General features: G+C 39.8%; 1 protein-coding gene across 2 annotated transcripts in view; it reads right to left on the bottom strand.

Annotated features, from left to right (window-relative positions):
• Positions 1 to 27,270, bottom strand: part of DIS3L2 (DIS3 like 3'-5' exoribonuclease 2) — a 4,570,298-nt gene that overhangs the window by 2,128,666 nt on the left and 2,414,362 nt on the right. For both annotated transcript variants that reach the window (XM_044070680.1, XM_044070679.1), the window contains one exon: positions 11,720 to 11,799. In XM_044070680.1, coding sequence (XP_043926615.1) covers positions 11,720 to 11,799 — 80 coding nt within the window. The remainder of the gene's footprint in view (positions 1 to 11,719; positions 11,800 to 27,270) is intronic.

Below are 27,270 nucleotides of genomic sequence, written 5' to 3' on the forward strand. Positions count from 1 at the left end.
TTGGTAGTGTAACTACCTGGCAGATTTTATAAATTCCCTAAAGTGTACTTTATCAGAAAGGTTGGGGGAGCAAATAGTTTTGACAGGAATTGAATGGTCTAGGCATAGCAAAGCTTTACTAAGTATAATGCTACTAGCTGCCAAAAAAGCAATTACTGGAAAATGGAAATCAATATATAAAATAAGTGCAACTGAAGTACTGAATATAGTAAATGAAATAAAAGAACTAGAGGGATGATATTTATGAATTTGTGGGAACATTTCATACAGAATAATGTTCAGGGGGAACGGTGAAGTTTAGGAGAAGGCATGGATTGAGCAACTTATGTAACACTGGAATGCTGTTCATTGTTAAAAAGAAAAAAGTACATATGTATACTGCTTCACAGCTGTAGCTGCCTCATCTAGAGCCCAGTTCGACTCCCAGATTTGGCATCCCTCAACTATATGCTGAAAATAAATCCTCACCTCGACAGTGTCAGCACTGTTTTTTATGTTGAAGAGCAAAGAAAAACTACTTGTGAAACTGTAACAAGCTGCTTGTTACAACTTGTATCATACATGAAGCTCTGAAGCAAGAGCTTCAGTCCTCAAAGCAAATGCAGTATCGAAATTTACTTCCATATCATTATTCAGAAATACCTGTACAGAAATGAAAGCCTGTACTGCACTACCAGCATCTGCAGAACAATCCCCTAACACTTTGCACCAGAGCAGCTGCTCCCTTAGCCACCCCCAGCTGTGCTTCTGTACTGTCTGAAAGTAATGAAAATGTCTCTATGGTTTGCTTTATTTTCTACTAATGAATGTGTAACTATGTCAATGAAATGGAAATGTGAAGATTTAATAAATGTGTTTAAAAAAGCATAAGACAAATTGGTACTTGCTTGTTTGATACCAGAAAGAAAGATTTATCACCAGTCAATCAGGTATAGTGGCTGGATTACAGGATACAGACAGCACAAACTGCCAGGAATGGCATCTCCTCAGTGTGTTGACTATGAAAATGTGAACTAGCATTGAAATTAATTTGTACTCTTAAGTATCTCTTTGTAAATGCTGGGGGGTCAAAGCAGAGATGTGCCAACTCACTGGTGGGGGGAAGACTACACATTTTGGGATATGACATCATTTATGTGGTTATACTGGGGTGGGGGTGGCCAAGGATTCCAAGCTACTGCCACTACTGTGCTCTCAGGTACTGATAATGATACAGCTGAGGAAGGATGCAACTATCATCAGCTAAGCATCTTACAGGCAAAACTGTTTGCTGACCTGAAAACCACTATTAGAAAAATTTCTGATCCCTAAAGCAGGAAGGCAATTTAATGAGAGAGGAAACCAGAAGGACACGGATATATACAAAATACATGACCATTTCCAAAGTCTCCTAGTCTGTCAAAGACATTTCTCAATCATCTCAAACTGCTTCAAGGCAACCTAAAAGTTAAGGCTTATCTTTCTGCTGGGCCAAATTATATTTGCCTGTTATTAAGCAGTGCATGAGATGTCCTAGCGACTCTAGATTGACTGTTTTACGATCAGCTCTGCAAAGGACTACTACGTCCGCATACACAACTGCCACAAAACTACTTATTTATGTATTTCTTAAGGGAACAACATAAACATGAATGGCTCTAGGAGTAATATCACAGACAACTAAGGTGACTGACATGAGGCTAACACAACGACAGACAACAGGAAGCAACAAGACCCATGCTAAAGGTCATTCTCAGACGATATATGTATCAGGAGCAAAGTACAGTGTTTCAACATCAGGTTACATAACTTTCTAAAAGCTTTAATCACATTTGCAAATGTTGTTCAAATCAGCATAGGCAAGCACACAAAATTTAGCATGAACAGTACACACTGCACTTTGCATGACAGCATATTGAACAAAATCATCTCTAGCAAGCTTTGAAGCTAGCAAATTTCATTAAAGTAGTTTCCAGGAAATGTTTAAATACCACTGGTTGATTCTGGTTATGTGGTTGTTTCTCCTTTGTCTGCATTCATTTCAAGACTCAAAACAGTAACATTCAAGTCCTTTTAAAACAAGGAATCCGCTACATATCATGGAAACTGTCAATCAAGCCCAAGATTCAGGCCACTTAGTTTCTACTGTTTTACTCGATCAGTCCAAAGCCTTTGATACTGTTTCCCACAAGCACCTTCTCTGTTATCTCTCAAACCTTAATCTCTCACATAATGCTTTATCCTGGTCCTCCAGCTATCTATCAGACAGATCACAGGCAGTCAAATGGAAGAACTCCATCTATTCCTTCCTACCTACCCCAACTGGTGTACCACAGGTATCCATCCTTGGGCCAGTGCTTTTTAACATATTGATCAATAACTTTCACACTGCTATTCCTGATGCTAAAATCATTCAATACACAGACTATTCAACCTTAGTCTGCTCTGCCTCAAACCTCTCTGAATTGCTGACTAAAACCCAAACTGCCTTCTCAACAACTGAAAACTGGATGTGCCAAAACCACCTCTCTCTCAATGCAAATAAATCAAAGATTCTTCTATTCCCACCCACAAAGACCCTCTCCTACGATAAAAACAACTTCAAAGTCTATAGTCAAACCAACTCACTTATAGAAGTAGTCCCATCTGCCAAACTACTTGGCATTACTGTAGATGAACACCTCAGGTTTGATATTCATATTCAACAAAATATTAAGAAAACCCACCAAAAGCTAGGTATGCTGTATAGGAATAATTGCTTTCTCTCCAACTCCACCAGGCAAACTCTGGCCTCAACTTTTATCTTCTTCCTTTCTTATTATATGGATCCCCTCTCCTAACCAACCTGTCTTCCTCTATCACCTCTAAACTAGAAAACTGCTACAACAAAATCTCTAAATTTGCCTCAATCTAAAAATACCGCCCATCACTGCCTAACTCTACAATCCCTGAATTGGCTTGAACTCCCAAACTACCTAGACTATCTCCAACTCACTACTGCACTTAGACTCATATTTCACCCAACAAAATGTCCCGTTCTAACTAACATCCTTCCCCCTTATACACCCAACAGAGCTCTCAGATCTGAAAATCAGAACTTAATATCTATAAACCTAAATGTCCTGCTGGCCAACTTCTCCTATCTTTCTCACTAGGCAAAAAATGGAATTCCCTTCCCTCCACACTAAGAACCATACCAAACTCAGAAAACTTCAAAGCCCAACTATTCAAACACCTGTCCACTAAATGGAAATGTACCTGCCTTCACCCAACCTAATCCAAGGGGGTTCTCGCTCTGGTTCCCAAGCTCTACAACTCTCATAGTTATCTTCCTATGAGCCTATCTAAGCTCTCAACAATTTCTATAGCTTCTCTCTAAGCTCTCACTTCCTACAGCTTCCCTCACACAGCCCAACCTTGTAAATAGCATTCTACTGTTGATGTGTGTATGTAAAGCGTATTTACATTTTCTTAAAAGGATTTTTATGTAAACCGTTTCAACACCTAACCCATATCTGTTTTCCTCAAATGAAACTGTGTGATCCCTACCTTCAAGCTTAATGAATTTGTTAACTATCATGATATTGAATGCATTTATGAGTAACCATTCTAGATAAGATTTTTAATATTAACTATCATTTGTATCTAAATTGTATAATGCATCTTGGAGCTTTTCTCCCCAGGCCTCCACTGAAAATGGGTCAATTCGGCCCAGTGGACGTCCCCGGTAATCAAATTGCAAATAAAATAAAATAAATTGCAAGTCACCCAGTTAAGCTTTTTAACAAATAAAGTACAGTTGTGTACACTTACCATAAATGTAGATGTTCGAGTGTATTCACTGTTGCAGTCATTACATTTGTGCAATCTGCTGGCAAGTTGCCCTCAGTTGGCCTGATTAGCAAAGTCTTGGGTCCTGCATCAGTTGCTGCCCTTTCTTCCATGACGTCAGGTTGTCAGGGGTATAAAACATGCAGCCAATGCCATTACATCAGTTTTTCTTGCCCCAGATGTCAGGTGCCCCCGAAATGGGCAGCAAAATATATATATATATATATATATATATATATATATATATATATATAGAATAAAAAACACAAAACATACCTCCAAACAAAAGCAAATACACCAAAAAGGCTTTTAAAGATATTAACAGAAATGAGAAGTATATTTAGAGGAAAAACAGGGGGCTGGAGGGAGGGAGGGTAGCCAGGACTGCAACAGTGAATACACTTGAACATCTATATTTATGGTAAGTGTACACAACTGTACTATGTTCTTAGTGTTTCACTGTTGCAGTCATTACATTTGGGTAGATTCCCAAAGCTATGGTTGGGAGGATGGATTTATATAGCAATTTGAGTAGCTATAAGGCCCTGCAGGACAGCAGTGGCAAAGCCTGCTCTGGATTTAGAGAAGAGAGGTAAATGGTAATGTTTGGTGAACGTATGAACTGAGCTCCAGGTAGCAGCTTCTAGAATGTCTCTGGTAGGAACCCCACTGAGAAAGACTGCAGAAGTAGATGCAGCCCTGGTGGAATGAGATCTGATCCTCTTTGGGACAGGTTTACCATGGTGCATATAGCAGAAACGAATACAATGGCTTATCCATTTGGAAATACTCTGCTTTGAAATAGCCTTTCCCTCTGCCCCTGCAGCAAATGCCAGCAGTAATTGTTCAGATTTTCTTAGAGATTTTGTCCTGTCCAAGTAGAATCTTAGTTGTCTGTGTACATCCAATGAATACAGAATCCGCTCACCCTTGTTCTGTGGATTTGGGAAGAAAGTTGGCAGATGAATGGTCTAATTAAGGCCCACACTAGATACCACTTTAGACATAAAGGATGGACTGGTCCTGAGAGCCACCCTGTCACGGGTAAACAATAATGAAAGGCTCCACTGCCATAAGAGCCTGTAGTTCTGAAATCCTTCTAGCTGAAGTGACTGCTAAAAGAAAAGCTGTTTTCCAAGACAGAAATTTTAGATCTGCAGTAGCAGCTAGCTCAAAAGGAGGTAGAGTGAGTTTTTCCGAAACAAAACTGAGGTCTCATGCAAGAGTTGATGCTCTCCTGGGAGGTCTTAAATTTTTGGCCCCTCTGAGGTACTGCTTTAGCAGAGGATGAGAAAAGAGGGGAGGCTCTGTGTTGTAATGAGCTGAAATGGCAGAGGCATGGATTTGTATGGAAGAAAAATATAGGCCCTTGTGAAGCATCTCAGTTAAGTATTGCAGAATCTGAGGAATATTGGGCATTGCTGTGCTTATTCCTTGTGCTTGGTTACAGGCACAGAATCTTTTCCATTTGTCAGCATAAGATTTTCTAGTACTAGGCCTTCTAGCCTCCAAAATAACATCCATCATAGGTTTGCTGAGAGATGTAACTGGTGAAATTAGTTGATTAGCCATGCTGCAAGATTCAGAGTTTAGAGCAGAGTGTGCAGAATTTGATAGTTCTGCTGAGACAGTAGGTAAGGTGTCTGAGGCAGGTACCACGGAGGAAGGTGCGACATATTGCATAGGAGCGGGTACCAGTGTTGGCGAGGCCAGTCTGGAGCAATCAGAATCATTTTTGGTTTTTCCTGTCTGACAGTTAGTAAGACCATGGTGAGCAGAGGCAGAGGGGGAAAGGCATAGACTGATAGGTTTTTCCAGCTGAAGGATAGAGCATCCACTTTCCAAGCTTTTTTGTGATGAATTCTTGTGTAGAATTTGTCCAACTGATAGTTTTGGGGTGAGGCAAAAAGATCTATGTCTGGGCTCCCCCATTTGCATGTCAACATGCTGAAGATTTGTGGATTCAGTTTCCATTTGTGTGAGTCCATAAGATTTCTGTTTAGTTCGTCTGCCAGAGTATTTTGCTTTCCTGGCAGGAATTGAGCTTGTAGATGTATTTGATACGTCAAGGCCGTGTTCCACAATGCCATGGCTAGTCTGCAAAGGGGGTAGGAATGGGTACCCCCCTGCTTGTTTATGTACCACATGACTGTGGTGTTGTCTGTCTATCAGTAGTTGTCCTGGATGAAGATAGTCCTTGAAGGCTGTCAGAGCATTCTGTACAGCTACTATCTCTTTCTGTATTCTTTATGTATTCCTTATGTAGGTGCATTTGATTTGGGCTCCACTGGCCCTGAATGCATCTCCCTGCCAGATGCGCCCCCCCCCCCAAAGCATAATCTGATGCGTCTGTAGTCAGGGTTTGGGCGGCAGGGGGTGGAATGAATGACAGTCCCTTGTTTTGGTGGCCTCTGCCCACCATAGGAACTCTAGCTGCAGGCAAGGAATGATAGGAATCATTGTTTCCAGGCTGTGACAATGTTGACTCCATAAGCTTTTTAGGTACCATTGAAGTTTCCTCATATGCAGTCTTGCATATGGAATTAGAAGAATGCAGGAGGACATGAACCCCAAGGCCTGCAGAATTTGTCTTGCAGATAGCTGGGTTTTTGTGGTCACCTGTTTGAAGTAAGTCATCAATTGAATTAGTTTTTCTGGTGTAAGGTAAGTCATCTGGGCAGTTGTATTCAAGCTTGCACCCAGGAATGTAATTATTTGAGAGGGTACCAGTTGTGATTTCTTTTCGTTTATGGTGTACCCTAGACAAGTTAGAAGCCTTTTTACAAAAGCCAGATGTTTTAGAAGAGTGTCCTTGTTTTCTGCCTGAATTAGACAATCATCCAGGTATAGATAAATTTGAATATTTCTTTGCCTGTAAAATGCAATTACTGGTGCCAGGCACTTTGTGAAGACCCTGGGCGCAGCAGATAAGCCAAAGGGCAGTGCAGAGAACTGGTAATGCAAATAGCCTGCTTTGAAGTGGAGGTATCTTCTGCAAGATTCCCTAATTGGGATATGCAGGTAAGCCTCTTTTAAGTCTAGAGTTACCAACCAGGCATCCTTGCCTAGCATAGGTAGTAACTGTTGGAGAGTCAGCATCTTGAATTTTGGAATTTCCAGAAATGTATTTAGAATGGATAAGTCCAGAATTGGACGCCTTGATTTGTCTTTTCTGGGTACCAGGAAATGTCTTGAATAAAAACCTTGTCCCTTTTCCTTTTCTGGTATTGGATGAATAGCCCCCATATTCATGAGGGACAAAACTTGTTTCTGGACCTCTGCCCACTGATTTGGAGACAGATCTGGCCATCAGTTTGGGATTGGCAATGTGTGGAAATGAAATCTGTATCCCTGGGATACTATATTTAAAACCCACTTGTCCTGGGTAATCAGTTGCCAGTTTCGTGCATGAAGTGCCAGTTTTCCCCTCAACGGGACGGCCAAAAGATAAGTGCTTGGTGACTGCAGTGGAAAGTCATTGAGACTGTTTACCATAGGAAGGTGCCTTGTTACTAGATTTGAAGGTGGTGGCACCCCATTGCTTTGTTCTATACGTTCCTTGCAACTGAAACCTGAAGCCTTTGGAATGTCTAGGTTTGACCTGAATGGGTACTGGAAAGGACCAGTTCTTAGTAGGCCAGTGCCTACTGAACCTGGGTGGTTGCACTTGTAGGAAATATTTTACAGTTTGCATAGAATTAGCTTTATCTTCCATTTTTTTCAAAACTTCTTCAGCCTTATTACCAAATAGACTGTCCTGTTGTAAAGGAGCATCCAACAATTTTGCTTTAACATGGTCAGGCAGATTTTGCTCCTTGAGCCAAGCATGCCTTCTTATCACAGATCCAATTACAGCAGCCCTGCAAGAGGCCTCCAAGGAATCAAAACCACTTTGCAAAGTATGTTTTCCAACTTGTTCAGCTGAATGTAATAAATCCTGCAATTCTTTATTTTCCACACAGTCAGAAATCAACATAATTTTCTGTTTAAGTAAACCCATGACATGCTGTTGATATTTAAGCATATGAAATTGACAGTTTAAAGCCCTGATTGCCAAGGTGTCAGACGTGTAAACCTTCTTACCCCATCTATCCAGAGCCCTGGAATCTCTATCAGAAAGGGTAGGATTTTTAGCAGTAGAAGCCTTAATGCCCTTGAGACCCTGAGAAATGGTTTCAGGGTCAGCAGTAGGGTTTTTAAAGAGGAGTTTGTGGGAGTCAGGAACCCTGTAATATCTGTCTGGCTTACTAGGAGCCGGAGGCAGGGAATCAGGAGTCATACTGGACTCTGAGAAAACATCATCAACAATGTCTAGAACAGGAGGTACAGCCAAAGGCCTATGCTGAGGGAGAAGAAGGAAATCCTCAAGTCTCTTTTCAGATTCTGAGAAATCCTGACTCTCCCAGTGAAAGTGTTCCCTTAAGGTATGCAAAGTTTCTCCAAAAGAAAAATTCTCAGGAAAAGCAGAAGGGATGGAATCTTCTGCATCAGAGTCCTCATAAGTGGGAATAGATACTTCCTGATCAGAAGAGGAACCAGAAGATAAAGAAACCTGATCTGAAGATTCATAGTCAGTGCCTTGCCTAGGCCTCTTTGCAGGAGGGGAATGGGTACCCCTGATCAAGGTAATTAAATTCTCAGCCATTTTGATCAATTGTTTTTTAGGCATTGGGGCCTGTACACATGGCCCAAGCTTTGGTTTTTTTAGACATAGAAGTAGTTTTTGGCCTTAGTTTTGAAGATGGCGTTGATTTAATATATAAATCTTTAGGCCTGAAAACACCCTCAGAAGCCGGTGCCTTCTCAGTGGCTCCGGACCCATCTAAGGTAGAGACATCTGCGGGTTCAATACTTAAAGTATCTCGCGGCATACCGGACTCCAAATGGGTCTCAATAGACACCTACGAATCAAAAGTAGCGGGTATCAGGGACTGCGAAAGCGCCTCACTGAGTACCGGCGAACTGGCAACTGGCTTAGGAGAAGCTTCGTCGTCGGTTATGGACCTCGACAGTCTGTCTCTGTCTTTGCGTTTTTTAGGTATTCCGGTAGTCAGATTGCTAACCGACGACATTTCTGGATAGTTAAATCTCGAGCCAAAATATTTAGAAGCAAAAATATACCAATGTTTAATAGTGCGTTGATTAAACTTAGCACAAAACCGACAGCAAGGCACGTTGTGGTCAGGGCCTAGGCAAGGAATACAGTACAAATGAAAACCATTATGAGGTATTTGCTTCCCACAAGTAATACAGTTATTAACTTTTACTGACATCGGTAAGGAGCAAGAAGTTTCCCCAATGAGGTACTTAGCTTTTAGTTGATGACTTCGGTTCTGAAACTCAAAAACAAAAATTTCAGGAGTCAGCCAACCGGCACCTGCAAACTGCTTCTGCTTCGGGCACCGCGCGGCAAGAAAGACTGATGTAATGGCTTTGGCTGCATGTTTTATACCCCTGACGACCTGATGTCATGGAAGAAGGGACAGTAAACGATGCAGGACCCAAGACTTTGTTAATCAGGCAGACTGAGGGCAACCTGCCAGCAGATTACCCAAATGTAATGACTGCAAAAGTGAAACACGAAGAACATCACTTCAGTTTTATAAGGTATGCAAGCATTTTACAGCATCTCAAATATGTTGGTACTGTGTGTAACTATATAAAAGTCAAACCTGACTGGATAATTTTCGTCCTGTGATTTAAACCCCATGTGTTGTAAGGGGTTGGTTTTCTAACCAATTCTATTCTGAAGTCATCTTAGTAAATTTGGAATAATACAAAAATGTTTAACAGCTTAATAAGTATCATTTTGGACAAGTGGAATTGCTAGTAGGCCCGCTTTCTTACTTGGATGCTTTTGTACATTCAGTTTTAGTGTCTGGTACAAAAGACCTCTTGAATTAGTTACTCTACCAATCAAATAACAGAATAAAACATACTAGTAAAGTGTGTTAACTGAAACTTCTTTAATATGCAACAGACTATCACAATCTACCAAACAAATGCAGGAGCTACCGGGACAGCACACTGTGAAAAGCATGCAGCACAGCTACTAACAGACAGAATCAATGCCTTACATCACATCTTTAAAACTGTTTCAAGAAACTGGCCACAGCTGCTGATTAAAAGTCTTGACAGATTAAACATTTTACAATGTGGAAAAATTCTCATTATGACAAGAGCTTCTAATAAAATATGAAATGGGCTGACCCAGGTGAAGGGCTTCAGGATAACTGCCATTCCTCAGCAGTTTTCTCCATCATGCACATGAGAAGCATACTTAATTGCACAGTGAAATCATTGCTTTTCAAAGCTGGATTTAATAATTACCCAGTAATGTGGATGTGATCATAATCAGTCTGTTCACCAGGGAGTTGTCATTTTAATGAATGACACTGCAGAAACTAGTGGCCACAGCTTTCTAAATTTAAGATAATAAAAATGTTTATTCTACCACCTCTTAAAATCTAAAATGTATGAAGCAAGGCAACCATTGCATAATTTCCTCGGGGAGGGGGGGGTCATAGTATAATTTCTGAATTCTTGCAACATCAAGTTCTACACTATTTAGTTACCTATATTTTGCTTAACACAGAACCTTGTTGTTTTAAGTGTCTGGAAAAAAACTACCAATGGAAAAGGTGCAAGTCCATGAGCGTATTCCTCTTTGGAAAAGGTGCATGTCTGTGCATGCACTCCTCTTCAAAAAAGGTGTATGCCTCTGCATGTGTTCTTGTTCGGAAAAGATGCATGTCAATGCATGCTTTTCTCTTCTGAAAAGGTGCACATTGGTGCATGCTTTCCTCTTCGGAAAAGGTGTATGTTAGTGCAAGCATTGCTCTTCAGGAAAAGAGTACGCCTGTGCATGCATTACTCCATGGAAAAGGTCTACGTCTGTGTGCATATTCCTCTTCAGAAAAGGTGTACATCTGTGCATGCATTCCTCTTCAGAAAAGGTGTATATTTGTGCATGTATTCCGCTTCAGAAAAGGTATTCATCTGTGCATGTAACACCTTCGGAAAAGATGTACACCACACCTGTGCATGCATTCCTCTTCAGAAAAGGTGTATGTATGTGTGTGAGTGTATGCCTCTTTGGAAAAGGTGCATGTCTGTGCATTCGTTCCCCTTCGGAAAAGATGTACATCTGTGTTTGTATTCCTCTTCAGGAAAGGTGTACATCTGTGCATGCATTCCCTGTTTGGAAAAGGTGTTCATCTGTCTGTGCATTCCTCATTGGAACAGGTGCACATCTGTAGGTGTATTCCTCTTCAGAAAATATATATGTCTGTGCATGTATTCCTCTTTGGAAAATGGGCACGTCTGTAGGTGTATTCCTCTTCAGAAAATATATATGTCTGAACATGTATTCCTGGAAAATGGGTATGTCTGTGGGTGTAGTCCTCTTCGGAAAATATATATTTCTGTGCATGTATTCCTCTTTGGAAAATTATGTCCGTGGGTGTACTCCTCTTCGGAAAAGGTGCATGTCTGTGAGCGTGTATTCCTCTTCAGAAAAGGTATACATCTGTTCATGTATTCCCCTTCACAGTAATCTTTACTGTTCAAAGATTTGCAAGTGTGAAAAAGTTGATGTTTATGTTGCACAGTACAGGCAATCATACAATGGGAATTATTTTTCTTGACTTCTTTCGAAACAGCAACAAGAAGTGCAAGACACAATCTGCTAATCCCTCCTCTTCTGAATGTTAGGGGATTTAAAATCATCTCCAGATGGATGTAATTATGACTCCGCAGGAGACATTTTAGGATACTGACATGCGAGTAATAGCACAAAGCAACCTGAATGATCTCTGACTCAAAGAACTCACGTCTAAACTTTCCAAAAATACTAATATGACAAATGTAAATAATGTGAAAAGGAACAAATGCAGGAAAATGTACCTACCATCTGGGAGAAGTCTGCATGACAAGGCATCATCTAGATCTCTGGCAGTAGATGGGTCAATGGTGAATATGCACTCTGACCTATAAAGAGAACATAAGTAATGGGTACATTTCAGTCTGCTCAACAGCATCAGAAACAAGGCATCTGTACTACAGAAGACAATTTACTTTCCAATCATAAAAACGGAAATTCTGTTAAGGCAAGCCCAGTTCCTCTCATTCAATCAACAGGTAAAATGGCTTTTAGGAATGTCTGGATCCCCTAATAACAGCACATAAAAAGTCCTTATTCACTTAAGAAGGAAGCAAGTATGTGAATAAATTCAGTGTGTAAATGTTCATAAAAAACAATATTACCAAAGCCAAGTTAAATATCACTGCATGATGAGCAATAAATCACACTGTACTAGTTGACTTCTGTTAAGTTCCACATCTAATATGCCAGCTCTGTGGTGTAGATGGATAAAGCACTGACTACAATGCAGGTGACCAGATTCTGAGAAGTTGCTAGGGTGTCTGTAGGTGCTGAATAGGGAGGAAAGGAGTGAATGGCCACTGCCAGTTCACCAGTCCTGACAGGATTATACGTTTCTGCTTGTGCTATGTACAGCAGCCTTAACTGTCCAACTCTGAAATATCCCTTCAAATAGGGCAATCCCAATCCACATTATTCTAGTGGAATAATTTGCTTATCCCACTTGACTCTTGTCGTCTTCCCCTCAGAGATAAAATCCTTCTGCTCTTTATAAATTGCTATCCAGAACTTCTCCTCTGGTTGATAAAAATATGCCTTACCTGTGCATAAGACTAAAGGGACTGAGACATTTTAAGTGCTCGTTTCTTATTATCCATATCCATATTACAGAGCTTCCAATTTCTCAGTTTTTGTATTATTTTTTTTAGTCTCTTCCAACGTATCCTTAGCTGCCATACCAGAATCATTTTAATCCACAGTCCTAAATACATTTTATGATGTTCCCATAACTATGGATAATGCTGAACCAATTTGTGAGAGTACATAATTTAGCGCTATTGCCTTAGTTTTAGCTTCATTCATTTTGTATCCTGAAAAGATTTGAAACAGTCTCAAAATGTTCCACAACACTGTAATGTCCTTTTCCTGGTTTTATCAGGTATAAAATATCATCATCTGCAAATACAGACACCTTTTCTTGACTAGCATATCAAATATATCCTTGAATTTCTGAGTCCCTTATTTTCTTTGCTAGTGTTTCCAAATATAATGCAAATAACAAAGGGGAAACAGGACACTCCTACCTGGTACCTCACCTCACGCAGAAATTATCAGAGAGGAATCCACCCACTTTAATTTTCACCTCTGATCCCTCATACATCCTCCTAATCAACCTTATAATTTTATCAGGGAATGCAAATGCTTCAATTGCTCTGCTCATAAAAGTCCCAACTTACTCTGCCAAATGTTTTCTCTACATCAAGACCCACCAACAACAGTGGTATTTTCTCCCATTCTGCTTCCCTCTGGATCATCAATGTTCTGTTAATGTTGTCAAGTGTTTGCCTCCCTTCCACAAAACCACACTGATCTCATATCTATCAATTAGGTTCATAGGCAGGTACTAGGCTATCGGCCCTAGGGCCTATACAAGCCTAGCCATAACGATTCCCTGGCTATTGCTTCCCACAAATATTTACTTTCCTGGACACATGTCTAGCAGGGCTACTGATGTGATCCCCGGGGTGAATTTCCTATCTCCCATCCAATCGTCAAGGTTCCTCTTGAAGAGGGCCATTGAGGCGCTCTGCCTGACATGTATGGGCAGCCTATTCCAGAGTATGGGGAGTCTCTGGGTCAGGAACCTATCCCTCCAGCATGTTCTATTCATCGTGATGACAAGATTAAGATCCCTGGAGCATGTGGCTCGGAGAAATTGGGATTTCTTTAAGTGTAGCATGTCCAACAACTCTGGGTTTCACATAGCCTTGTATGTTAAGTAGAGATCGCCTCTGAGTAGGCAATATGCGACAGAGTACATCTGAAGTTTCTTTAGATGGTCAGCATAAGGCATCTGCTTTAGGCCTGTGATTCTTTCTGTGATGCATTTCTGCAGCCTTTCTAGTTGTTGCAGATGTTTTGTGAGGTACATACCAAACGGGGCACTGTATTCCATAATGGGTCTAATGAGGGATGAGTACAGAGGGACAATGACCTCTTTTTTTCGGGATGAAAAGCCCTTAGTGATGAGGTGTGCCACAGAGAAGGATTTTCTAACTGTCGTGGCTATGTGGTTATCAAAGGTGAGACCACTGTCCACCTGTGTCCCTAGGTCTCATCACATTTTCGGTGTTTAGTGTACTGCCACCTATGTGGTAGTTCACAGGTACGTGGCTTTTCCCAAAGAGGACAACTATACATTTTTTGGCATTTAGCTTGAGCCCATGGCTCTGGCACCAAGTGTCTGTTTGGGTAAGGCCCTTTTGTAGTATATCCACATCATTTGGGGGATTCAGTAATGGCTCCCAGCTTACAGTCATCTGCGAACTTTGTAAGCCAGAGTTCCTCAGTGTTGGTCTGTATTTCAGAGAAGTAGATGTCAAACAAGAGTGGTCCCAGGACAGAACCCTACACTACACCACTTGTCTGGAAGCTAGATTTGGAGTCAACTACTTTTACAGTGTGTGTTCTGGCAGTAAGCCAGTTTGCAACCCATCAAGTGACGTAGAGATGCCCAGCTTAGTAAGTTTATCTATGATTCCAGAGTGGGGGATAGTGTCGAAAGCCTTGGCGAGGTCCAAGTAGGCTGTGTGAACCAACTTACCCTCATGGGACAGTCGGCATCACTTTTGCCATTCTTTTAGCCATTACAGACAATCACTTTATAATCATTGTTTAGTATTGAAATGGGAAGCTGGATCTGATGGATCTTTACCCACTTTAGGTATTACATCTACCACTGCTTTCTTCAAGGATGTTGGTATTTCTCCACCTCTTAAAATACTGTTAAACAAAACCTTCCTGATCTTGACTGAACTGAACTGATCTGCAAGGCCATCAAACGTATTATCATGGAACTTATAAACAAAGACAGTGGCAACCTTCAAACATTGGACCACACCCAGTTTGGGTTCGTGAAGGGCCGATCTTGTCTCCTGAACCTGACTGACTTCTTCGAATCAGTCTCCAATACCGTGGAAGAGGGTAAGGCAGTCCACACAGGCTATCTGGACCTCGCCAAGGCCTTTGACACCATCACCCACTCTGGAATCATAGATAAACTTACTAAGCTGGGCATTAATCCCTAACATCACTCGATGGGTTGCCAACTGGCTTACTGACAGAACCCACACTGTAAAAGTAGCTGACTCATAATCCAGCTCCAGACAAGTGACAAGTGGAGTACCTCAGGGTTCAGTCCTGGGACCGCTCTTGTTTGGCATCTACTTCTATGAAGTACACGCCAAAACTAAGGGACTCTGGCTAACAAAGTTTGCAGAAGACTGCAAACTGGGAGCCATTATTGAATCCCCAAATGATGTGGATACTCTACAAAAGGGCATTACAGAAACAGATGCTTGGTGCCAGAACCAATGCCAAGAAATGTATAGTTATCTCCTTTGGGGAAAAAACATGTTCCCGTGAATTGCCACATAGGTGGCAGTACACTAAACACCAAAAGTGTGATGAGAGACTTAGGGACACAGGTGGACAGTGGTCTCACCTTCGATAACCACATCGCCACAACAGTCAGGAAATCATTCTATGTGGCACACCTCATCACTAAGGGCTTTTCATCCAGAAAAAAGGAGGTCATTGTCCCACTGTACTCATCACTCATTAGACCCATTATAGAATACAACGCCCCATTTTGTATGTACCTTTCAAGACATCTGCAACAACTGGAAAGGCCACAGAAATACCTCACTAAAAGAATCACAGGTCTAAAAAGCAGATGACCTATGCTGACCGCCTTAGAAAACTCCAGCTATTCTCTGTCACATATCGTCTATTCAGAGGCAATCTCTGCTTAACATGCAAGGCCATGACAAACCCAGAGCTGTTGGACATGCTACACAAAGAAATCCCAATCCCTCAGAGCCACACGCTCCAGGGACACAAATCTTGTCATCACAATAAACAAAACATGCTGGAGGGATAGATTCCTGACCCAGAGACTCCCCAGACTCTGGAACTGACTGCCCATACATGTCAAGCAGAGCTCTTTGGCCGTCTTCAAAAGGAACCTTGACGATTGGATGGGAGAAAGGAAATTCACCCCGGGGATCTAGTCAGTCACCCTGCTAGACAGGGGTCCAGGGAAGCAAACAGTGTGGGAAGAAATAGTCAGTGAATTGTTATGGCTAGGCTTGTATAGGCCCTAGGGCCGATAGCCTAGTACCAACCTATGAGCCTTCCAAATCTGTCATTTTTTTTCCCTCTTAGCTTCCAAAAGTTCACAGGAATACCATCTATTCCTGGGGACTTCCATGTGGATTGGTTATGCATCATCATTTTTATCTCGTCTCCTCCTATCCTGTTAGTAATTGAGCCTCATCCGCCTTTAACTTTGGCATATTTAATTCTTCCATAAACATTTCCATTTGTTGCTTTTCTTGATTTACATATTTCTGTGCATTCTACAGAGCTAAACAGAATTTCCGAAATGTTTATAATAATTTTACAGAATCTCTTATCTTCCTTGTTATTGGTTCTCTATGCTTGGCGGCAGTCCTTTCTACTTTCTGCTGACTGAGTCACTGTGCTAAAAGTTTCTGTGCTCTTAAGTTATCTAAAAACAATTGCTTAACATCAATCTTTCTAAACGTATGCACATTATCAAGGTAATCCCTTATTTTGTTTATTATTTTGCAGGTGCTCCTCTTCTTGTTCTGTGGGATGTCCCCTATTTTGCAACACTAACATTTATCAGTCCCTCTAAATAATTCTTGTTACTTGTTAACCATATCTCCCTTTCTTTTACTTCCACCCTATTTTTAAACTCAACTTTAATTTTATCCCACTCCTTAGCTATATTTTCAGAAGAAATTTCTATCTTCTCTAAAAGCTCCTGAATAATTTCCACTAGAAATTCCTTAAATTCATCTCTTTTCAGCAGATAGGTGGGAATGTGGCAGCGTGTCATTTTATTTCATTACCCTGTTTTTTTACTTTTTACTTTAGGTGCGGTGATACATCAGTTAGCGTTGTCGCCTCATAGCAAGAGGCTCTCCGGTTCGATTCTCGGCTGGAGTGCCTTCTGTGTGGAGTCTGCAAGTCCTCCCTGCGATCGACTGAACGTTAAAAGACATGCAGGGAGGTGTGTGTGTGCCTTCTCTGAAGGTTGGGTGCAGGGCTGGCAACTCGACACCCTAAAAATCCACTGGCAATCATAAGTGGACCGGTGATCTGCTGTGGCGACCCCTAACCGGGAAAAGACGAAAAACCTTGCATTTTTACTTTAGCTATTATTGGCACATGATCTGAAATAGTTATTGGGTGCGTATCGAGACCATCAAATATACGCACATATCCCTGAGAAATGTAAATTTTATCTAGGCTAGCCTAGCCCAGTTCTTGAATCTTTGGGGAATATGTAAATTCAGTCTGAACACCTAGTACTGAATTCACATCTTGCATTCCAAGTATTTTCGTAACTTTCTTCAAAAATCTACCCTCCATTGTTATATTTTCCCTTGTGGGCCCCCAAACACATCTTCACTGTTGCAAATCAAATTTGAGAACCCATCTATAAGTAATATTCCTTGCTGAAAGCTGATTATTTCTCAGAATGTTCTTAAGCTCCATTATAGCAGTTTTAGGTGGAATATAAATACATGCCAGTGTAATCCTCCTCCCTTGCCAGTAGCCCATTAGTACTACAAATCTACCATTATCTTTTTTATCCTCTTCTATCACTGCAGGAGCTCCTCTTGCAATTAATATAAGTACTCTTTTGCTTTGTCACAGGTATTTCGCTGGAAACCATCCTGAAAACCTTTCTTTATCAAATTCACATGTTCAGTTCTTTCCAAATGTGTCTCCTGTAGCACAGCTATTTGCAATCTACATTTCTAATACAGTTCACTACTCTTACTTTTTTGTATTTATCTTTGAGACCACTGACATTTAAAGACATTACAGAAAGTATCATTGTATTAAAAAGTTATTGTTCCCACCTTTTACATATAACAGCTTTTTCTTGTTACATGTCTAGTTCCTGCTTTTGTGGCACATGCATACACTGTTTAGCAGGTTGATCTTTTATAGAGTTGATTCTTGTCATATCCATTTGAGCCTATGTCACATCTTACAAAACATTTGTTTTACTAAAAGTCTTCAAAAAAAAAAAAAAAAAAACATCCCCAATACCCCCCTAAAACCTATTAACTCAATACTAACACACAAGGAACAAGTGTCTCAAACTGACAGCCACACTCACAAACTTGAGTTAACTTAAAAGAAAGGTTATCCATGCTAACATGCATGGTACACCCTGTGCTTCTAACTAAGTGCTGTCTGGTTTTCTCTTAGCTTTACAGCTCTCCCAGCTGGGAAAACACTTGAACGCTTTCAGAAAACATTATTTCCTACCCATTTCTCTTCATCAGAATGTCTCCATGGAGACACGAGGACCAGATATAGAATTGCTACTAAGCATACATTTATTTGCTAGAAAAAAAACTTTATAATATTCAATGTTCTTTTTCATTTACTTGCTTTCTCTTAAAACTTGTGACTAGATCAGGATAACAGCCTTAATCCAGTCATTCCCCTATGCAAGAATGAAAAAATACATTAATTTTTCATTTGTCATGCTCTTTTATACAGACTTTTCTTCTTCTTTTTTATTTTTACATTGCTATCCCTACATTTCTTAAAACTGAACAAGGAGAGAGAAGGGAGAAAGAAAGAAAAAAAAAACAGGAGCACCTGTTTACATTAGTATCTCCATTACACTTAAAAATAACTGAGAAAACTTTATTTTATACCATGCAAAGAAAATCATTCACTATGGAAATATTACTATTACGAAAAAAGGTTTTACTTACATTTAACTTTCTCCTTTCTCTACCCCCAATTATTTTTCTGAACATGAATGACATGAAGTAAGGCATATGCTTTCGAGTCCACTAAATGTTTAACAAGTCCAAAAAAGTCCAATATTTCCAGAATTTCTTGTTCTGTCATGTTTCACAAATATAATTATTGCTTTGTAATCTCACATTTATCAATTTCCCGCTACTGGCTTTATTCATGTTCATCACCATCTCCCAAATCCTGTCTCTATTTCCAATATACTCTCAATTCTTCTAATCAATTCTTGTGCTTTTTTCCTTCTCTCAAGCACTTTCCGTTGAAACACTGGAAAGGGTTTCACTGGCATAGTCTTTCTATATTCTTTATTATCAGAAGAACAAGAAGCAGAATTTCCTTCTGTATCACAGCTCACATTTTGTTGGACAAACTTTTGTGTTTCCTCTCTAGTATGTACTGCATCAAAAATGGTCTCTCCTGGGAAAAATATTTTAGAGGTAACTGGGTACAGCAGTTTGAATCTCATGCCTGCTTCTCAACATTCCCTGAATAATGGAAGAAATGTACTCCTCTTCTGCCTGGTGTACAGTGAGTAACTATTATTAATTATTAACTTTTAGTACTTCGTTCTTCTGCCACAGTTTTGTCAGAATCAACTCCTTCTGCTGGTAGGATTGCATCTTTACTATTAACGGTCCTAAGCTGCTTTCTCATAGCCAGGTTCAGAGCATACACACGATGTGCCCTTTCCACTAACTCCTCCTGCTGTTGAATACCAGTCCAGTTGCTTATTTGTGCTTTAATAAAATTAATACAGTTGGTTCTTTCCAGCTTCTCTGGTACAGCAGAAAAATCTCAGGTTTTCCCTACCTGCTCTGTCCTTTAATTTTATTATTTTTTGAAACATCTCTTCTTGGGTAGTCTCATATTCAGCCAGCCTTTTCTTCATTTCGATCTCTGATTTTTGCAGTTTTATCACCTCATCTGAATATCTAGCTAAAGCTTCTTCCATTCTTTTTTTGTTATTGGAGTTGATATACTCCATCAGTGTTCTGTTTAATTTTATCAGGTCTATGTGCAGTTGTCTTATACTTTTGCCTAGGTTACTAGAAGTCACGTCTGGAGTTTCCACTGCTTTTTACTGAACAGCTGCAGTATTCCTCCCAGTTATTGTTTTTTCCTCATCCTTTTGTAGCGGGTTTTCTTTCAGGTCCTCTGTATTTCTTTTTTCCTGTCATCCAGGCAGTGCACTTACTAGCCAGTTACTGAAAGTTACCCAGAAATATAAGTCTAGTGACTTTCTCTGCTGAGCTTATTAGTGCTTTTCTCGTCCTTTACACTTACTGACAATTGTGGGGGAGTATCAGTATCTGTCAAGAATATCACTACATCATAAAAGATTCCTTGGGATACCACATTTGAACTCCTAGTTGGCTAAATCACCAAAAACAAGATTAATTACTCCTTCATAGCTAACCGCAGAATACCTTTGATGTCTCCTCCGGAGCACGATAGCTATCTTAATACCTTAGCTGAAATTCCTATTAAATCCAACACCTTTTAGCTGGTGGCCTTCGATTATCCATCAATAAATCTGCAAAAAGTCATCATGCCCAATGCTTCCTTAACATTTTAAAAGCTAACTCTCTTTTACATGTAGTTAAACATCCTATTAGTGGAATCCAATATCCTTAATCTAGACCTCACAAGTATGGTCACCTCGTACACATCTCCATATGTATTATCTTGCCATGTTAAATCAGATGATAATTAGTGACCTTTCCCTTTAAAGCTGGACATACTTCCCTGTAAACATCTCTGTGTTTACTAACTTCTCAAAACCAAAGCTTAAGCTACATTTATTAATTTTACATTTGCTGACAACAGCAATCCGACTGGTGCACAGGACTCTTTTAAGTGAAGGCCTGGGGAGAAAAGCTACAAAATAATACTAACACATGAGTAAGAACACATAAAAAAATTAGAGATTGATGAAGATAAAAGGTAAATGTGATGACCTAAATAAATTCTGCTATAATCCTCCTCTGATGGATCACATTGTTAAAGCTGCTGCCTATGCCCCTGTCTTCTACTCCCACTTAAACAGCTGTATGGATAAGGCAGTCCCTATCAGCAACAAATATGAGAAACTTAAAAACAAACCACTATAGTGGAATATCCATATAATGGGCCCTGATGATACACCAGGTTGTCCCATAATCAGTATCAGGTATGGCCTAAATGAATACCTACTTAACCTTTTTAATTTCAGCCTATACACTGATGCCAACAGCCATTGTAATGCTCTTACACAAGATGATCCAACAATAGACCCTGGTAACTACAAATCCATTTATCTCATGAACTTCATATGGGAAAGTGATGGAATGCATCATCTCAGATCTCAATCTGGACTTTGAAAATCTCTCTTAACCCTGGACCCTCATCAATTTGTTTGCCAAAGGAAAACTCTTACTCATTAGCTTCATTAATTTATTTGAAATAGTATTTGCAGAAGTGTTTAGTGGTTATGCAGTACAATAAGAGCATATCTGGACATATCTAAGCCCTTTAACATTATTTCACTATATAGACATTACTGACTAGACATGAAAATCTAAATATAAATCCTTATCTTGTGCAGTAGATAGCTCACTGTCTGACAAAACCCATGTGGTTAGAATCACAGCTACTCCTTATGAAAGAAGAGTTACCAGTGGTGTGCCAAAGGGAACAGTACTGAAAAGTCTCCTATTTGGTATCTACTTTTCAGACCTTCAGGCCACCACTCCAGCCCTATGGTTAAAGTTTGCAAACAACTGTAAATGGGGATGATGATGACTGATTTTCCACTACCTCTAAATTGCTCCTACATGGGTCAGACTGTATTAACAATCACTGCAAGGACAATGGTCTCAAATTAAATGTTAAAAATGTAGCCGCAGTTCATTTTGGTAAACAATACAATTTCGCACACCATATAGGTCCAATTAGAACTGTTGTTAATGGATTTAAACAGTCATGTTCATAATTCCTTGTTATTTGAGCTTCATGTCTCCAGAGTACTTTGGAAAGCCTTCTATCTGGTTCTTCTAATTTCCAAAGATATCTCCATTAGATAAAGGGGAGTCTTAACACCCATTTACTCGTATCTCATCAGACCCATTATTGAATATAATTGGACCTTTTGGCATGAATCTGTTTAAACATGTCACTCAAGTTGAAACCCCTCTTCTTAACTAAGTGATAACTTACCCCTCTCAAAATCTGTCTTATAGCTTTGCTTAATCATACTTATTTTTTTGTCTCGCTGCTTAATATCTGTCTGGCCCTTTCACCACATTCTATCATAACTTCTGTTGTACCTTAAAAATTTATAAAGCCTGCTGTACTTTGACTACTCTCCTTTTCATCACTATCACTTTTCTTTAAGCATTTTTCATTTCTTAACTCACACCTTTCCTCTCAAAACCCTCTCCAGTTTTCCTCAACCATTTTTACTTTCAGTCAGTGCTTAACATCTGCCTATTCTCTCCATCTTTGTCAGCTATTAAAATGTTAATGCATATTTCATTACTCTTCATAGAAAATTTTCTCCTTGTTAAACACGTTTTATTCCTTTACTTAATAATTACCTTAATATCAATTATGTCCTCTTTATAATTTCCTTTTGTATTTTTCAAAGTCTTTTTTGTTATCACTGTATTAGGTTTTACTGTTATTTCCATTTTTGCTGACCATGTTTCACTTGCATTATAATATCTAATGTACATTTCCGTATTTTTTTCTGTGTAACTTAGGTGCATTAAAAGTATACCAGCTTATTTTTTGTGTATTTGTAGAAGCTTTTTGCCATAGGCCTTACTGAAAGAGGGCTTTCCTGGAAAAGAAAAATTAAACGCAAATAAAATAAAAAGTAAGATTCAAAACTAAAAACATCAGTGGCCTCAGATATCTTATATATCCAGACAGAATGGCAGCCCTTTCTCTGTACTTAATCTCCTATAGACAGCCCAGAAGAGATCAATCTAGCCTTTTGAGCATTGAAAAAATGTAACCCTAACTGACCTCTTTACACAACTTTACTACCTGCAAAGGAATAGTAAACTTATGCAGATGTTCGAAAAGATCAGTGCTGGAGTAGCATAAAGCCATATGAGACATATCTTCCCAAGGACTAGACATCTGTTCAGTATACAAACGTTTTTGGACACCTTCCTTACAAACCATACATCCATTAAAGCAAGACAGTATGCTGTTTTCAAACAGGGCATACTGGGAGTAAAATTCACAGCACTCTTGTCTTTAAGTAAGGGAGGATGTAACAGAAAGCACGGCAAGTCCAAATTTCTAATCCTATGTCATAACAGGAAAAAGATGAATGCGATCCCACCCCACCCCAGCCCAGCCAGGGGGTAGGAGTTATGGAAAAATAAGAGAAAGGGAATGAAGGGAGTGTTAGAACAGCAAAAGTAATATATTTCAGTATCCATTTTAATTATGGTGCATTTACTTAAATGTAGAATGTTCATCATTAGATCACTACTGCCAACCTTTTAATTTTGCATATCTCATGCCACCTTTCCCTTTTATTCTATAAGAAAAGTACTGCAATTCCGATTATACTCCCCAGCTGTGATCACAGGCATTCCTTTTTTTCTTTATCCCTTTATGTTGTATGTTGAACTGTATTTGTATACCTCTGTTATTTAAAAAACACAAGACAATAAAAAAAAAAGTGGAGTTTTTCTTTTTGGTTCTTCTTCTGAAAATGGGTTCTTTCCCAGTCAGGATTTCCTGAAACCAAACAAATAATAAAAAAATAAAGCTATATGGAATGAGTGTCAAAGCTTAGACAGATTTGGTGGAACATGCAAGACCAGAATTCAGAACAGCTTGGAGAACAGATCTATCAAATCCTCTTCTGGCTCTGGAAAAGGACTCCGTCTTGTAGTGTTTAGTGAAACTGTGTACCGAAGACCAAGCTGTTGCTTCTAGAATGGCTCTGGAGTCCACCCCTTTCCAAAAAGCCCCAGAAGTAGCCATGGCTCTAGGAAAGTGTGCCCTAACATTCTGGGGGTGGGGGGGTTCCAGGGTATGAATAATAGAATCAGTCTGTGATAATGATTTGGATATTGTCTATTTGGAATTGGTTGTCCTTTCTTCTTATCTTCACAGAAAATAAAGATCCGTTTCACTAGTATGAAATCTTTTGTCTCTTCCAAGTAGTATCTGGGATGATTGTGAACACCAAAGGAATGAAGTATTCTTTCTCCTCTGTTTTTTATTTATTTATTTATTTATTTTTGAAGTGGGTGGAGAACAGTCTGATTTACAATGATCTCAGGTACTGCCTTAGGCATGAATAAATTCTGATACCAGGATGAAGCCACCTCTTTCCTAGGTGGGCGAATATGCAACTCCCCTTTCAAGGATTGCTTCACTTAGAAAACGATCTAATGGGAGAGGAGCTGAAATGCCCAAAAGGTCTGCTTTGACAGAAGTGTAAGATAGGCCAGAATTGAGCAATCCACACGGGTACTGAGAACCAATCCATTTCTGCCTGGGATCGGTTCTTGTCTCTATATGGCACCAACTAGAAAATGTTTTCCATTTGGCTAGATACGGTTTTCTAGTAACAGGTTTTCTTCTTTTAGTACCTGTTGAAAAATCTCTGTAAAGAGATACCTAAAAGGAATCCAAAACTTATTATCCAGTCATCTGTAGGTTCAGAATGGAGTAGTAAATGAGAGATTTCTTGTTCTATGTGAGTAGGTTTACTCCATGAGGAAGCCTTTGGTAATTGCTCCTGTTGAGTTGCACGAGAATGAAGTAAAGTAAAGTTGTGTAAGTTGTACTTACTCATAACAGTAGATGTTCAAATTCTTCACTGCTGAAGTAGCTTTTTGGCTACATGGGTTGTGTCCTCCCTGGGACAAAACAACCAGTCAAGCTTACAAAAGCTCTGTCTTCCTTCTACACCTTCATTCTGACTGCTGATTGGGCAGCCCTGTGAAGTGAAAATCAACATAGGGAAAAGCAGCATACTCATCCTGAACCACTAAAATATGTAATAACAGAATTGTATATCCCAACAAGTAATTCTATAAAAATAGTGAGGATGAAGAGAGGGTGTGGCTACTGCAGCAGTGAGAAATTCAAACATCTACTGCTATGAGAAAGTGCAACGCGTACAACTATACTATATTCTATTCATCATTCCCACAGAAGGTTCTGAGGAAGTCTCCATCATGAGAAGAAAGAGCTAAACCAATAAAAACTTTGCACCTGATTTGGAGTTGTGGTCTGTTGGTGTTGGTGTACAATTTTACAGTTCCGCAGTTTGTTCTGGTTTGTTATATAGGTTGATTGCCAAAGCCTATGCAGCCTAGGAGGAGGAAAGACATGGATGGAAGAATCACTGGAGAATGATCCTAACAAAGCCTGTCCTGGATCTAGATAAAGAATCCAGTAAGTAATGCTGTGTACAGGTATGTAAAGAGGACCATGTAACTGCCTCTACAATAATTCTACAGTCTACCCCTTTCCAATATACCATCAAAGCCGACAAGACTGTAGGAGAATAATCCTTTATATTGCCTGGAACTGGTTTACCATGGTGGAAATAAATGGCAATAGGTGAGGACAACCATCAAGAAATACCTTGCCTTGACATATGTTGTACTTTCTTTGTCATAATATGAGAAATTAACTGATCAGTTTTTCTAAAGGACTGAGCTGGTTATGCAAATCCAAAGTAAGTAAACTCATTTCTTCCTTTTCTGAAGATTTGGCTAGCTCATTGGAAGACTGATAACTTGATTCACAGTGAACTCTGAAACAGCCTTGGTCTTGAATGAGGGATTTGCTCTTAATAAGTCCCTATCTCTATAAAAGACCAGATACGATTCACCCATCATGAGATCTTGCAACTCACATACTCTTCTGGTAGATGTCAGAGCAATGAGAACAATTTTCCATTTAATGAACATTAAGTCAGCTTGATGTGCAGGCTCAGATGGTTAATTTTCTAGCAAAAGGTAAAGATCCCAGGAATGGGCAACCTGTTTATGAGGAGGTCTCAGGTTTAAAACTCCTTTAAGAAACAGTTTCACTAAAAATAGAAGAAAGTGGAAGATCTATGGGGTAGAAATGCTGAGATGGCCAGAAGATGCACCTCACTAGAGAAGTAAGAGAAGCCAGAGGATAGTAACTCACACAAATGGTTGAGCACTGCCGGAACATATTCCCTTATAGGGCTCTGGTTATTGGCTATGCACCAACATGAAAACCTTTTCCACTTGCCAATATAAGATTTCCTAGTAGCAGGTTTTCTTGTCTCTTTTAGTACCTGCTGCACATCCTCTGGAAGAGATGCCTACAAGGAATAAGAATTGAAGATGTTTATGACTTGGGTGCATCAAACACCCCTGCCTTATGTGATTAGGTTCAATTTGCGAGTAAGCTTTTGGTAATTGCCCTTGGCTAATTCCATAGGAAGGGATGTTGCCAGGGCCAAAAGGAAGTCAAAATGATTATGGGAGAGTCTCTGTGAATCTTCAGAATTACACCAGATATCAGTGGAAAGGGTGAAAATGCATAAAGGAAAATTCTTGTCTACTGGAATGAAAATGCATCTGTTTTCCATGCCTGCTTGCATGGAGACTTGTAGCAGAATTTGTTCAGTTGTCTGTTTTGAAAGGAGGCAAAAAGATCCACTTGAGGTGTCCCCCACAAATGAGTCAATTACTGGAAGACTCCCCTCATTCAATTTCCATTTGTGAGGGTCTGTCCTAGTCCTGTTCAACTTGTCTGCCACTACAGAATAAAAGATGCTTGGAAGGGTTAAAGAGTGCTGAAGAGCCATCTCCCAAGCTATCACAGCCAGCCTACACATATAGTTCAACCTGGTACCCCCTTGCTTGTTTATGCAACACATCACTGTAGTGTGGACTGTAATCACCTGAAGAGGTCCTGGGGCCACAAATGATTAAAGGGATTTTAAGGCATGGATCACAGCCCACAACTCTTTTATACTGATGTGGTCTGGTCTGTCTGTGGAATTCCACAGCCCTTGTTCCTTTACCCAACTACTCCCAACTAAAACTCAAGATGTCTGTAGTTAGACATTGGCTTGGAGGTAGGGGAGACCTGACTTTGCTTGTACATGGAGTCTCCACCAATGCATTTCCTTTTTTTTCTTTTCTTCCACAAAGCCCAGTACAGGAATTTGAAATTCCAAAGGAAGCAAATATTGGATCTATGCATTTTTTAGAACCCACTGAATCTTTCTCATGTGCAAACTGGCCAGAGGAATCACAACAATCACAGAAGTCATGAACCTCTGGATTATCAGATACTCTCTGACTGAAGTCTAAGACTAATTTGGGAAAGTTTTCAGATAAAAATCCATCTTTTTCCTGTGACAAAAAGCCCTTTTACTGCAAAAAGTTTATACAACAGCCTATAAAGACAATCCTGTGTGATGTGGTTAAGGAGAATTTCTCAACATTTATTTGGAAGGCCAGATTTGCCGGAAG

This window comes from Protopterus annectens, chromosome 4.part1 (assembly GCF_019279795.1).
Source record: "Protopterus annectens isolate FY-2018-M chromosome 4.part1, PAN1.0, whole genome shotgun sequence".
Taxonomy (NCBI): Eukaryota; Metazoa; Chordata; order Ceratodontiformes; family Protopteridae; genus Protopterus; species Protopterus annectens.